Source organism: Hemitrygon akajei, chromosome 4, assembly GCF_048418815.1.
Source record: "Hemitrygon akajei chromosome 4, sHemAka1.3, whole genome shotgun sequence".
In the NCBI taxonomy this organism is placed as follows: Eukaryota; Metazoa; Chordata; class Chondrichthyes; order Myliobatiformes; family Dasyatidae; genus Hemitrygon; species Hemitrygon akajei.
This window is the reverse complement of record NC_133127.1, coordinates 64,415,654-64,430,249: the sequence shown is the minus strand read 5'-3', so window position 1 is coordinate 64,430,249 and position 14,596 is coordinate 64,415,654. Positions and strand designations below refer to the sequence as shown.

Sequence of the window (14,596 nt, the reverse complement as noted above, 5' to 3'; positions counted from 1 at the left end):
TTCCTCTATGAGGATTGGTATGTGTTCCTTCGTCTTACCCTTCCTGAAGTCCACAGTCAGCTCTTTCGTCTTACTGACGTTGAGTGCAAGGTTGTTGCTGCGAAACCACTCCACTAGTTGGCGTACCTCACTCCTGTACACCCTCTCATCTACATTTGAGATTCTACCAACAATGGTTGTATCATCAGCAAATTTATAGATAGTGTTTGAGCTATGCCTAGCCAGAGTCATGTGTATACAGAGAGTAGAGCAGTGGGCTAATCACACACCCCTGAGGTGCACCAGTATTGATCGTCAGTGAGGAGGATATGTTATCACCAATCCGCACAGACTGTGGTCTTTCGGTTGGGAAGTTGAGGATCCAATTGCAGAGGGATGTACAGAGGCCCAGGTTCTGTAACTTCTCAATTACGATTGTGGGAATGATTGTGTTAAATGCTGAGCTATAGTTGAACAGCATCTTGACATAGGTGTTTGTATTATCCAGGTGGTCTATAAGGCCACGTGGAGAGCCATTGAGATTGTGTCTGCCATTGACCTGTTGTGGTGATAGGCAAATTGCAGTGAGTCCAGGTCCTTGCTGAGGCAGGAGTTCAGTCTAGTCATGGACCAACCTCCCAAAGCATTTCATCACTGTCGATGTGAGTGCTACCGGGTGATAGTCATTAAGGCAGCCCACATTATTCTTCTTAGGCATTGGTATAATAATTGCCTTTTTGAAGCAAATGGGAACTTTCGCCCGTAGCAGTGAGAGGTTGAAAATGTCCTTGAATACTTCCGCCAGTTGGTCGGCACAAGTTTTCAGAGCCCTACCAGGTACTCTGTTGGGACCTTCCGCCTTGTGAGGGTTCACCCTCTTTAAAGACAGCCTAACAGCGGCCTCTGAGATAGAGATCACAGGGTCACCGGGTGCAGCAGGGATCTTCACAGCTGCAGTTATGTTCTCCCTTTCAAAGTGGGCACAGATAGCTGTGCTAGTCTGGGTACTTGACTGCAGATATAGGTTGGTTGTAACACTGACTAGTGTGTTTGATCTGTACCAGTAAACGTGATTGGTCAGTGGTCTTTACATGCTGCCCACATTTTAAAGTCTCCATTCTTATAGCAAAGTGCATGGTTGACAGTATATATTACTGCCAATACAGATTTTTTTTGGAATGTGTAGGATTTTATTTTAAAAATTACAAAATAATCAATGATCTTGGTGGTCTGTATAATTTTTAAAATTACCTACAATTAAATATTACTATCAATACTGCATAATTTTCTAGTGTATTGGAGTAAAAATTGATTTACTCTGATTATTATTGACTATTTATGTGTAATACATATGCACATGATAACGCAAGCTACACACAAAATGCTGGAGGAACTCAGCAGGCCTGAACTAGCTCAGTTATGGCATCCATTGTTCTGATGTAATCTTGATCCGGGGTGAAAAGTTCTGATGCCAATCAATTACATCATTAGTTTGACGTCTGTCTGTTATTGTTATTACACATTAAGTGATGTGTCACCCATGAAGCTAGCTAACTGCATAGAGAAATAGTTCTTTTTTTAATCTTCTCACTTGCTTCCTGATCTAAGTATTTCCAGAATTTGCTGTTGTGTTTTTAATATATTTCAGATTTCCATCCTCTGCCGCTTTTCTAACAGTGTAGGGAAGTACTTAGAGGAGGTACAACATACTTTCTCTTTCAGCAGTGATAACCCTGTGGTTTGGCGTACTTTGATGTTAGAGACAGAATGCTGGTTTGGGTAAAGAATGGTTTCTGCTTCACCTCTGCTGTAGCTTGTTCCCATTGGCGTAGTAGAGATCCTATTGCGTGCAGCAGGGAGAATAGGTGTCTGGTCTGCACTGTGCTAATGGAAAACATCAAATTGTATTGCAAACTTGCAAGTTGTTAAATACTTTCTGAGAAATTCTTGTAATATGTTTTCATTCTAAGTTATAACTGTATAGGAAATCACTTACTCCAAAGAAAATGGCATTGTTTCTAAACTTAGGCAAAGTTCCTCTGCAATTGCCGAAACTGCAATCTCAAAACCTGTTGATAGGGAAAAAACTTTGTTGCTTCTGCCGCTGCTCTTCCAACAGGTCCCTGTTCTTTCGTACCTGCTCAATTGTATCACCATTCTTTTTCTTTGGAGTTTCCTTCTTCACCTTTTCAGTTGCTGACACTTTGAGACTTTATTCTATGAGCTGAGACTCATATGTTTGCTGATTCATAGTGAGCAGTGCGAATATTCATAGAGATAGTGAATGTTACCCATAGCTGGTTCAATTCTGTCCTTACCTGGTGCCCATCATTCATACGGCTTTGTTGAAGGGGTTGGACGTATGTGGAATTGAGGACTCCAAACTTATCTTTAACTTTGCCTGCATTGTTGAAGGTGTTGAGATGTACTCCAGCCTATGTGATTTGCAGAAGTTTTAAGACCACTTGAAGTCTATTCTATAAATATTCATTTAAGCAACTAAGTTAAAAATGGAGAACCCATTTGAAAGTGTAGGAAACGAGTGGGTAGATTGAATTTTTTTCTCTCCTATTCCAGCTTTTCAATGTAAAGTGTTCCACTTAGTTGTTGTATGATCTGAAGCATTTGACATTCAAACCAATTTAACTTTTGGGATCACACCCTTTATCTGTTTGAAGACTTAACCATTAAATACAATAAAGTTTTTAAAAAACATCAATGGATAACAATCTTATGGTTCTGATTTCTGTAATTAATCTTGTAAATTTAGCAAAATGATTCTCTCTTTCATATTCAGCAGTTGATGATTAATGAGTTATGCTGGATTACATTCAATCCAAAGACTAAAATTAAGATAATACAGCCGAAGTTCATTCAGCCCATCTAATCAACTCACTATTTATTAAAAAACCCCAGATCATTTGTGTTTTTCCTCACCATATCTAGTATAGAGTAGTGGGAGCTGTGAAGAGGGAAGTTGAGATTAGCTCTCCTTTTGTATGGTCTGCTTAGCTTGTGGTACTATTGCACAAAGATAAGCAAATTAGTTGTGTTCCTGATGGCAGTTATGACTAAATGAATGACAAAATACAAAGAAGCAAAGCCATTAAAAATACTGTGCTGAGAAGAGTATCTTAATGATATCTGTTTACAATTCTGCCTATGTTTCTACTGCCTTGTCTCGCAGGATGCAGAAAAGGGTCCAGGGTACCCTGCAGTGATTGTAGAGCCAGTTCCCAGTGCCAGGCTCGATCAGAGCTATGCAGCACAGATTTTGGTCTATGACGATGAAACTTACTTGATGCAAGATGTTGCTGAGGAACAGGAGATTGAGACTGATCCAGCAGAAGCAGGTAAGAACTATACGGATGGGATGCTTGGAAGGGGGAGCAGGATTGTGATGGAAATGCAGTGGGATTCATCCCTACAATCTGCACATTCCAGCACAACAACTCAGCTGGAGCGAAAATAAGTTGGCTATTTTACCCAGGTTGTAGAAGCAAATTGTTGGAAATAGTTAACGTACAGCGGTACATACTAAATGATTAAATGGATGCTTTGAAACATTGTATTTTCCGTCCTTCTTCCTTACAACATAGGAGATCATTTAGCGCATTTGAGAGTACACTAACTTTTAGAGCAATCCCATTCCCCCTCCCCCTATTTATTTCCCCATAATCAGTTTCCTGCCACTTGCCCACCAACTTCACCCTGACTGTCCTGCCACCCATCTACATTAGGGGTAGTTTAGAGTAACCAATTAATGCTCCCATCAGCTCATCTTTCGGATCCCCCAGAGAGAAACTCATGGGGTTTGCAGGGAAATATGCAAATCTGCACAGACAGCTTTGGAAGTCAGGTCACTGGAGTTGTGAGACATTGGCTCTACCTGCTGCATCACTGTGTTACCCAAATTGATACAGCTTTTAAATTGCTTGCTATATTCCTGTTTGTGAAGCGGATGGTAGTGTGCTTGACAGCCAGTGCTGCTCCTTAATTGCCTGGTAAGAAGGTAAGTGTTACTTTTCTTTTCAAATTTCTCCCTCTATGTAGGTGAACATTGACCTTCTGTCTGCTTGCTTCCACAGAAAATGCTGTGATCAATGAGTGATATTAGGTTGTGCTGAGCATTGTTTTACAGGAATGAGGTGACCTGCTGCCATATTGTGGGGTCTCAATATGCAGTAAAACTCTGATGACTCGATATCCAATCATTTGGAAATACTGACGATCTAACTTCTGGCTCATGCATTACTCTGGAGTGTTTGCCAGAGCTCCAGACTTCAAATGGGATGCGAGTGCAGATCTGTTGGTCAGCAGAGAGACCAGGGATGGGGTCTGGACCATGGTCCAGATGTGGCTGGAACCAGGGACGAGTTCTGGATCTCCATGGTAAGGGATATAGGCAGCTGGATTGATGTTTCTGGAGTGCTTGAACTTTTAGAACACTTGACACAATCAGTTAGTGTGCCGTACTTGTACCGAGGCTGTGTGTTCTGGCCTTACCTAAAGCATGTGGTTTTGGGCACCACATAGCATAGCAGCTCATGTAACACTATTACAGTCGCAGTGACCTGGGTTCAGTTCCCGCCTCTGTCTGTAAGGACATGTGCCCGTGACCACGTAGGCTTCCTCCGGATGCCCTGGTTTCCTCCCACATTCCAAAGAATTAGGGGTAGTAGGTTAATCGATCACATGGGTGCAATTGGACGATGCAAACTTGTTGGGCCGAAAGGGGGCCGTTACTGCACTCTTTAAATAAAATAAAATTGTTGAACTCAGCAGATTTGCTGCAAAATTTCTCAGGCTTGGGAAGCATCCAGTAGTCTAGAAAATCTGCCAGTCCAAAGAGTGCTGGATTATCAGAGTTTTACTGTTTTGGTTGGATCTTCACCCCTCCCACTTAGCAAGGTGTCTCTTGTTACAGTTGAGGTTGCAAAGTAAATTTAATCATTGAAAGTTCAGGTTACATCAGTGTGGATTGCACCCCCTATTGAGCTTAAAAATTATATTTTAATTTACAAGTTGAACCACTAGATCAGCATTGTTGTATAGAGCCTGGAGATCTGAGATATTGAGCTGGAACTACTTAAGTAGTCTTTTAAAGATTACTGATGTACGAGTCCCCTGTGCATTCTTCACTGACGTGAATTAGTTGTACATGTAACAAAATGTATTTGCCAGTACACATAAACTGCCATTTGGCCTCTTTCTGCACAATATTACCTTCTCAGGATGCCCTTCATTGACTACAGTTCAGCTTTTAATACTATCATCCCCTCAAAACTAATCAGTAAGTTTCAAGACCTTGGCCTCAATACCTCCTTGTGCAACTGGATCCTCGAATTTTCTCACAGTCAGTTTGGATTGGGAACAACGTCTCCTCCACAATTTCCATCAGCACAGGTGCACCACAAGACTGTGTGCTTAGCCCCTGCTCTACTTGCTTTATACTGTTGACTGTGAGGCTAAGCACAGCTTCACTGCCATTTTTAAGTTTGCTGATGATGCCACTGTGTAGGCCGAAACAAAGGGGGTGACAAATCAGTATATGGCAGGGAGACTGAAAATCTGGGCTGAGTGTTGCAACAACAATGACCTCTCACTCAATGTCAGCAATACCAAAAGGAGCTGATTATTGACTTCAGAAGGAGGAAATCAAAGGTCCATGAGCCAGTCCTCACTGGGAATCAGAGTTGGAGAGGGTCAGCAATTTTAAATTCCTTGGTGCTATCATTTCAGAGGATCTGTCCTGGGTCCAGCATGTAAGTGCCGCTATGAGAAAACATGGCACCTCCTCTACTTAGAATTTTGTGAAAATGTGGCATGTCGTCTAAAACTTTGAAACACTTCTATAGACGTCTGGTGCAGTGTATGTTAACTGGTTGCATCACGGCCTGCTATGGAAACACCAGTGCCCTTGAACAGAAAAGCCCACAAAAGGTAGTGGATATGGCCCAATCCATCACATGTAAAACCTTACGTTCATCAAGGACCCCACCATCCAGGCCACGCTCTCTTCTCACTGCGGACATCAGGAAGAAGGTACAGGAGCCTCAAGACCCACACCACCAGGTTCTGGAACAGTTACTACCTCTCAACCGGTTCTGGCTTAAGATGCCACTGGTGAAGCTCAGCAACTACTTGCTGGTAGCAAACAAAACTATTAACTACTTTATCAGTCACACGTTTTCTGGAAAATGATCATTGCAATCACTGCCCTGTAACTTCCCTTTTGGAGTTGAGCTTTTGAACTGCTGTACAAACTGGCATTTTTTTTGCAGTGTGAATGAAGGTGCAGGATGGTTATGGCACAGTGTGTATGGGCCGAAACGAGGCGGTGGGACCTGGGCCCAAGAATGAGGAATGAGCCAATATTTGGCCGTTGTTGAAGGGGACTTGGAGGGGATTCGTTGCGGCAGAACTGAGGCGAGACAGAGTTGAGGCGGCAGGGCCCGGGCCCGAGAGCAAGCAAAGACTTGAGGTTTGATCAATTTAAGCACCAGACTGAATTGGAAAGGTCTGGTACTGGCCGAACTGAGGTAGCAGGGCCTGGGCCCAAGAGTATATCGAAGAAGCAGGGCCCAGGTCTAAAAGTGAGGAACAACCTGAGGTTTGAACTGTTTAACCATTGGGCCAGATTGAAAAGATCAGGGTGTGGGGGCTGGAGGTGAGTGCAAGCCAGTTCAGCTGACTGCTCCACAAGGTTTATTCATCTCTTTGCTGAACTGAGGCTTTGAACTGCAGTTAAATGGGCTTCTGAATCAGCTGCAGGATGACTGACTTGTTTTGTGGCTGTGGACTCGCCTTCATGAACTTCAGTTCCAAATGCAATTTGCTTACTTTTATTGCTTACATGGATTGTCCATAGTAAGAGGTACGGAAAGGGGTTTCTGCGGCAACAGGCGAGATTTAAGGATGGTGTGTTGCCTCCCTGCTGCTAGGATCCAGGACATCACGGACCAATTGCAGGGAATCCTCAAGGGTGAAGGTGAACAGCCAGAAGTGGTAGTGCATGTCGGCACAAATGACATCGGGAAGAAGAGGAAGGACATTCTGCAGCGGGACTTAAGAGAAGTGGGAAGAAGGCTGAAAAGCAGGACTTCCAGGGTGGTTATCTCCGGTTTGCTTCCAGTTCCTCATGCTGGAGAGGGCAGGAACAGGGAGATAATGGATCTGAATGTGTGGCTGAGGAACTGGTGCAGGAAGCAAGGATTTACATTCTTGGACCACTGGGATCTGTTTTGGGGTAGGGATGAATTGTACAAAATGGATGGGTTGCACCTTTATAGGCGGGGGACCAGCATTCTGGCAGACAGGTTTACCACTGCAACATGGATGTGTTTAAACTAAGTAGTGGGGGGAAGAGGATGAACTGGAAATATAAGGATGGAGTTAAAGGGAAAGTGAAAATAGGAAAAGTTAAAAAGGACGACAGAATCAATGGAGTAGAAAGCTCAAGAAGAGATCATACAGTATGGCCAAGTGAAATAGGAATTGATATGAAAGGTGAGGGGAGTAACAAATTAAAAGTATTAGATATGAATGCATGAAGTATAAGGAATAAAGTAGATGAACTTGAGGTTCAGTTGGAAATTGGCAAGTACGATGTTGTGGGAATAACAGAGACATGGCTTCAAGCAGACAGGGCCTGGGAAATGAATATTCAAGGATATACATCTTATCGAAAGGACAGACTGACTGGCAGAGGAGGTGGGGTGGCTCTGTTGGTGAGGAATGATATTTAGTCCCTTGCGAGGGGGGACATAGAATCAGGGGATGTAGAGTCAGTATGGATAGAACTGAGAAATTCTAAGGGTAGAAAGACCCTAATGGAAGTTATCTACAGGCCCCCAAACAGCAGTCTGGATGTAGGGTGTAAGTTGAATGAAGAGTTAAAAATGGCATGTCACAAAGGTAATGATACAGTTGTCATGGGGGATTTCAACATGAAGGTAAACTGGGAGAATCAGAATGGTACTGGACCCCAAGAAAGGGAGTTTGTGGAGTGCCTCCAAGATGGATTCTTAGAACAGCTTGTACTGGAGCCTACCAGGGAGAAGGGAATTCTAGATTTAGTGTTGTGCAATGAACTGGATTTGATCAGGGACCTCGAGGTAAAGGAGCCATTAGGAGGTAGTGACCATAATATGATATGTTTTAACCTACAATTTGAGAAGGAGAAGGGAAAATCGGATGTGTCAGTATTACAGTTGAACAAAGGGAATTATGGAGCTATGAGGGAGGAGCTGGCCAAAGTTCAATGGAACAATACCCTAAGCAGGGAAGACAGTGGAACAACAATGGCAGGTATTTCTGGGAATAATGCAGAAGGTGCAGGATCGGTTCATTCCAAAGAGGAAGAGAGATCCTAAGGGGAGTAAGGGGTGGTCATGGCTGATGAGGGAAATAAAGGACAGTATAAAAATAAAAGAGAAGAAGTATAACATAGCAAAGATGAGCGGGAAGCTGGAGGACTGGGCAGCTTTTAAAGAGCAACGGAAGATAACAAAAAAGGCAATACGCTGAGAAAAAATGAGGTATAAAGGTAAATTAGCCAAAAATATAAAGGAGGATAGTAAAAGCTTCTTTAGGTATGTGAAAAGCAAAAAAATAGTTAAGACCAAAATTGGGCCATTGAAGTCAGAAAAGGGTGAATTTATTATGGTGAACAAGGAAATGGCAGATGAGTTGAACAGGTACTTTGGATCTGTCTTCACTAGCGAAGACACAAACAATCTCTCAGATGTAATAGTGGCCAAAGGAACTAGAGTAATGGATGAACTGAATGCAATTTATATTAGGCAAGAAATGGTGTTGGATAGACTGTTGAGTCTGAAGGCTGATAAGTCCCCGGGACCTGATGGTCTGCATTCCAGGGTACTTAAGGAGGTGGCTCTAGAAATCGTTCGCACATTGGTAATCATTTTCCAATGTTCTATAGATTCAGGATCAGTTCCTGCGGATTGGAGGGTGGCTAATATTGTCCCACTTTTCAAGAAAGGAGGGAGAGAGAAAACAGGGAATTATAGACCGGTTAGCCTGACGTCAGTGGTGGGAAAGATGCTGGAGTCAGTTATAAAAGAGCAAATTACGACACATTTGGATAGCAGTAGAGGGATCAGTCCGAGTCAGCATGGATTTATGAAGGGAAAATCATGCTTGACTAATCTTCTGGAGTTTTTTGAGGATGTAACTATGAAAATGGACAAGGGAGAGCCAGTGGATGTAGTGTACCTGGACTTCCAGAAAGCTTTTGATAAAGTCCCACATAGGAGATTAGTGGGCATAATTAGGGCACATGGTATTGGGGGCAGAGTACTGACATGGATTGAAAATTGGCTGGCTGACAGGAAACAATGTGTAGCGATTCCTGGGACCGCAGCTGTTTTCAATATACATTAATGATTTAGATGAAGGGATTAAAAGTAACATTAGCAAATTTGCTGATGACACAAAGCTGGCTGGCAGTATGAAATGTCAGGAGGATGTTATGAGAATGCAGGGTGACTTGGACAGGTTGGGTGAGTGGGCAAATGTATAGCAGGTTCAGTTTAATGTGGATAAATGTGAGGTTATCCACTTTGGTGGCAAGAACAGGAAGGCAGATTACTATCTAAATGGAGTCAAGTTAGGAAAAGGGGAAGTACAACGAGATCTAGGTGTTCTTGTAGATCAGTCAATGAAAGCAAGCATGCAGGTACAGCAGGCAGTGAAGAAAGCTAATGGCATGCTGGCCTTTATAACAAGAGGAATTGAGTATAGGAGTAAAGAGGTCCTTCTGCAGCTGAACAGGGCCCTGGTGAGACCCCACCTGGAGTATTGTGTGCAGTTTTGGTCTCCAAATTTGAGGAAGGACATTCTTGCTATTGAGGGAGTGCAGCGTAGGTTCACAAGGTTAATTCCCAGAATGGTGGGACTGTCATATGTTGAAAGATTGGAGCGACTGGGCTTGTTTACACTGGAATTTAGAAGGATGAGAGGGGATCTGATTGAAACATATAAGATTATTATGGAATTGGACACGCTGGAGGCAGGAAGCATGTTCCTGCTGATGGGTGAGTCCAGAACTAGAGGCCACAGTTTAAGAATAAGGGGTAGGCCATTTAGAACAGAGATGCGGAAAAACTTTTTCACCCAGAGAGTGGTGGATATGTGGAATGCTCTGCCCCAGAAGGCAGTGGAGGCCAAGTCTCTGGATGCTTTCAAGAGAGAATTATATAGAGCTCTTATAGATAGCGGGGTCAAGGGATATGGGGAGAGGACAGGAACGGGGTACTGATTGTGTATGATCACAGTGAATGGCGGTGCTGGCTAGAAGGGCCGAATGGCCTACTCCTGCGTCTATTGTCTATTGTCTATCATTTTTGGGTTCTATTGGGTTTCTTTGTTTTGTGGCTGCCTGTAAGGAGACGAATCTCAAGGTTGTATATAGTCCATATACTTTAATAATGAATGTACTTTGAACTTGGAAACCATCAGGGTCTTGAATCAGAGGGAATAACTTCACTTGTCCCATCACAGAACTGTTCCCACTTCAACTCATTTTCTCAATACTCATTGCTTATTTTTTCTTCTTTTGTATTTGCACAGTTTGTTGTCTTTTGCACATTGGTTGTTTGTTCTTCCTGTTGAGTGGTTTCTATCAACTTTTCATTGATTCTACTGTGTTTCTTATATTTACTATGAATGCCTGCAGAAAGATTAATCTCAGGTTGTAAGTGGTGAGATACATGTAATTTGATAATAAATTTACTTTGAATGTTGAACTTGAACTTTTTCATTGATTTATGTCCAATGAAATGTTCCATTTGTTCCCAAATTCTTTATCAACGTAACCTCAGTGCTGGACATACTGTTTGGTGATTAAATTAATTTTTTCCTATTCACAGTGCTTTTTCAGACACTACTTTCATTGGCACATAATTTGATAAATGCATCCCCCTTTCGCTGTGTGGATTGGTATTATTAAGGATCATTGAAGTATTAAAATTTATTAATTGCGAGTTTATACATTGTTAAGTAATAATTGAATACCTGTTTTTGGACGGTTTGCTGGAAAATGCTTTCCTTTTATAACATCTTTGCAGCATTAAAATATACAATATATCCAGTCACTCTATTGGGTATACCTGTACACTTGCTCATTAATGCAAATATCAAATCAACCAATTGTGTGGTGGCAACTCAGTGCATAAAAGCATGTAGACGTGGTCAGGAGGTTCAGATCAACCATCAGAATGGGAAAGAAATGTGATCTAAATGACTTTGACCGTGGAATGATTGGTGACATATAGGGTGGTTTGAGTAACTCAGAACGGCTATGTTCTGGGATTTTCATGCACAGCAATCTTTGGAGTTTACAGAGAATGATGCGGGAAAACAAAAATAAATCCAGTGAGCAGCAGTTCTGTGGGTGAAAATGCCTTGTTAATGAGAGAGGTCAGAGGAGAATGGCCAGACTGGTTCTAGCTGACAGAAAGGCAACAGTAGCTCAAACAACCATGCGTTACAATAGTGGTGTGCAGAAGAGCGTCTCTGAACATGCAACATGTCGAACCTTGCAGTGGATGGGCTGCAGCAGCAGAAGACCACAGCGGGTTTCACTCCACCAGTAAAGTAGCCACTGACTGCATCCTGTGATTTCCAAGCTTTTCACAGCCTCTCATCACCTCTGCAACCTTTTCCAGCTTTACAACACCTAGATAACTACATTCTTAAAACACACTTTGCGTGGCTCCAGTTTTCCTTGTCTGCCGTTTGCAACTATGTGGTCGTTATCAAATAGCTCGACTACATTGGGCGAAGCTTGCACAATAAGAAGAAGTTTTTGTTTAGCTGAAAGACTTCAGGGTGTCTCATATGTGGATACTGGACAGAGTTGTTGCCATGTACAAAACACCAGCATATGACAGGTGAACCAGTTTAAGCCATGTTGCCAGAGGGTTTTCATTGTGTGTGACTTGAATTTTTTGTAATGGAGCATTCAACACTGAAAGCTCTAGTCTCAACCATGGGGTTTTAGTTTAGAGTATAAGGGAGGGCAGGGGAGCTGTCATACAACTAGTGAAAATAGCAAGGAAAATTGGATGTCTGTTGCAACCGAGAGAGGTTCTGTCGGCAGTCTGTGATATCCCTGTAAGTTGTTGTCAATGTTGCTGGGAGTGTGATAGTTGCTGAAGACTATTCTTGTGCCTGTGCTGCTGCTGTGGTTGCGGCTCCGCCTCACTGTCACACCAGGAAGAGTAGCTCAGTTGCATAGCTGTGCAGTGATTGGTCAACTGGTTTTCTCTGGCTTCATGAAATCATGCCTTTGGTTGTGTATGAGGCCAAGAATCAAGAGAGTCCAACAACCTGTTCCTCAGCAGCCTTGCGCATCCCCATCGGTGGTTGGAGTACAGCACATAGGAGCAAACGGCAGCTTCATTCAACCTCAAAGTTCCCTATCCCATCTTGCTACAATTGCCATCAGCATTCAATATGTTGGATAAAAATCCAATGTGGACACAATAACTCGAGTATATTTTTACCCCAGTGTGTGATTAATACATTGAAAAACCAGTGCACTGTTAAAGTGAATGCAAACTGATAATGGTTAATTAATGCTACTTGTAAATAAACATAAAGTCCTGATGAAATGTCTCGGCCCAAAATGTTGACTCTTTACTCTTTTCCATAGATGCTGCATGACCTGCTGAGTTCCTGCAGTATTTTGTGTTTGGTACTTATCAGTACTACATCTATTAACAATCTATAGATTGTTAAGATCTGGAAACCAGTCTGTATTGGATATAACATTGACAACTTGCAAAGAATGTAATTGTGGATAGTTAGTTAATTGCCAGCATTGCAGAGAGAAGAAAGAACGTGGAAGCAGAAGTGGCAGCAAGTTGTATGGATAAAATTCAGCTTGAGAGAAATGTATTCACTGGGAGTAGGCAGTTCAGTGAGGTACAGGTTTCCCCCGCTATCCGAAGGTAGAGCGTTCCTATGAAATCGTTTGTAAGCCAAAATGTTGTAAAGCGAAGAAGCAATTACCATTAATTTATATTGGAAAAATTTTTGAGCGTTCCCAGACCCAAAAAATAACCTCCAAAATCAAACCAAACACATAAAACCTAAAATAACACAAACATATAGTAAAAGCAGGAATGATATGATAAATATACAGCCGATATAAAGTAGCTATAAAGTATGTACGGTGTAGTTTTACTTAACAAAATTGGGAAGACAGCCAGAAAAAAAATTGGCACGTACACACATGTGCACGTACACGCATACATACGTACGTGCACACGCATGCGCACACAACTGCCCGCACAAGGCTTCACGGTCATGGTAGTCTTTCTCGGGGTAAACACACGTATAAAGTGGGCATCTTTTTTCGTAAAAGAGAAAATCCTCTTTGGTTAGCGAAAACAGGTACTAATGTAGTTGTTTCGTAACAGCAAGCTGTCGTAAAGCGAACGTTCGGAAAATGGGGACCACCTGTACTACGTTAGCTCTCTGCAGCTGAGGCAATAAGGGATATTGGGAGTTGGACATCCAAGATTAGTAGCCTACCTTACAGTGAATAGCAGGGATGGAAAACACAGACTTTTGAATATAAGTACCAAGACCAAATATGATCTCTTGGGCCATACTGGATGATGGGGGTCCTTAATGACAGATGCTGCCTTTTTGTGGCAACACCTTTTGAAGATGTCCTCAGTGTTGGGGAAGCTCTTGCCCATGATAAAGCTGGCTGAGATTGCAACTTTCTGCATCTTTTTCCTAAATTGTGCAGAATCCCCCCACCCCCACCCTATATACCAGGCGGTGATGCAACTAGTTAGAATGCTCTCTATGGTATATCTTTAGAAATTTGCTCAAAGTCTTTGGTGACATACCAAATATACTGAAACTCCAAAAGACATATAGCCTCTGCCGTGCTTTCTTTGGAATTGCATTAATAGATTGGGACCATGAAAAATCTTCAGAGATGTTGACACCCAGAAACTTGAAACTGCTCACCCTTTCCACTGCTAACCCCTCGATAAGGTCTGGTGTGTGCGATCCTTCACCTTCCCCTTCCTGAAGTCCACTATCAATTCCTTGGTCTTACTGACATTGAGTGCAAGGTTGGTGTTGCAACACCATTCAACCAGCTGATCTTCCTTACTCCTGTACGCCTTCTCATCACCATCTGAAATTCTGTCAACAGTAGTTGTGTCATTGGCAAATTTACAGATGGCATTTGAGCTGAGCCTAGCCGCACAGTGGTGGCTGTGGAGAGAGTAGAGCAGTGGGTGAAGCACACATCCTGAGGTGTGCCAGTGTTTTCTGGTGAGATGGAGTGCACTTGGAAACAGTGGCCTCTCTGAGTCCAAACAAAGGTGCAATTATTCGACCTTTCATCAATGAGGTCGTTCATAGATTCTGTTGTGTTTTTTGGATTTACTGCGTATGCCCACAAGAAAATGAATCTCAGAGTTGTAAAAGTTTACATAGATGTACTTTGATAATAAATTTACTTAGAACTTTGTCTTTTTTTTTTACTATCGCAAGACGCTGCTGGATATTAACATTAAGTAAGGCAGGTCCACCCCACCAGCAAGATGCTCGATAGTGGTGGAGC

The 14,596-nt window shown here is 42.4% G+C and overlaps 1 protein-coding gene across 5 annotated transcripts in view; it reads left to right on the top strand.

Annotated features, from left to right (window-relative positions):
- Nucleotides 1–14,596, top strand: part of LOC140726389 (ETS-related transcription factor Elf-2-like) — a 165,691-nt gene that overhangs the window by 75,975 nt on the left and 75,120 nt on the right. For 4 of the 5 annotated variants that reach the window (XM_073042701.1, XM_073042700.1, XM_073042707.1 and 1 more), the window contains one exon: nt 3,167–3,332. In XM_073042701.1, coding sequence (XP_072898802.1) covers nt 3,167–3,332 — 166 coding nt within the window. Of the gene's footprint in view, nt 1–3,166; nt 3,333–4,256; nt 4,372–14,596 lie in introns of those variants that run through there. The other variant, XM_073042703.1, reaches the window with a different exon arrangement.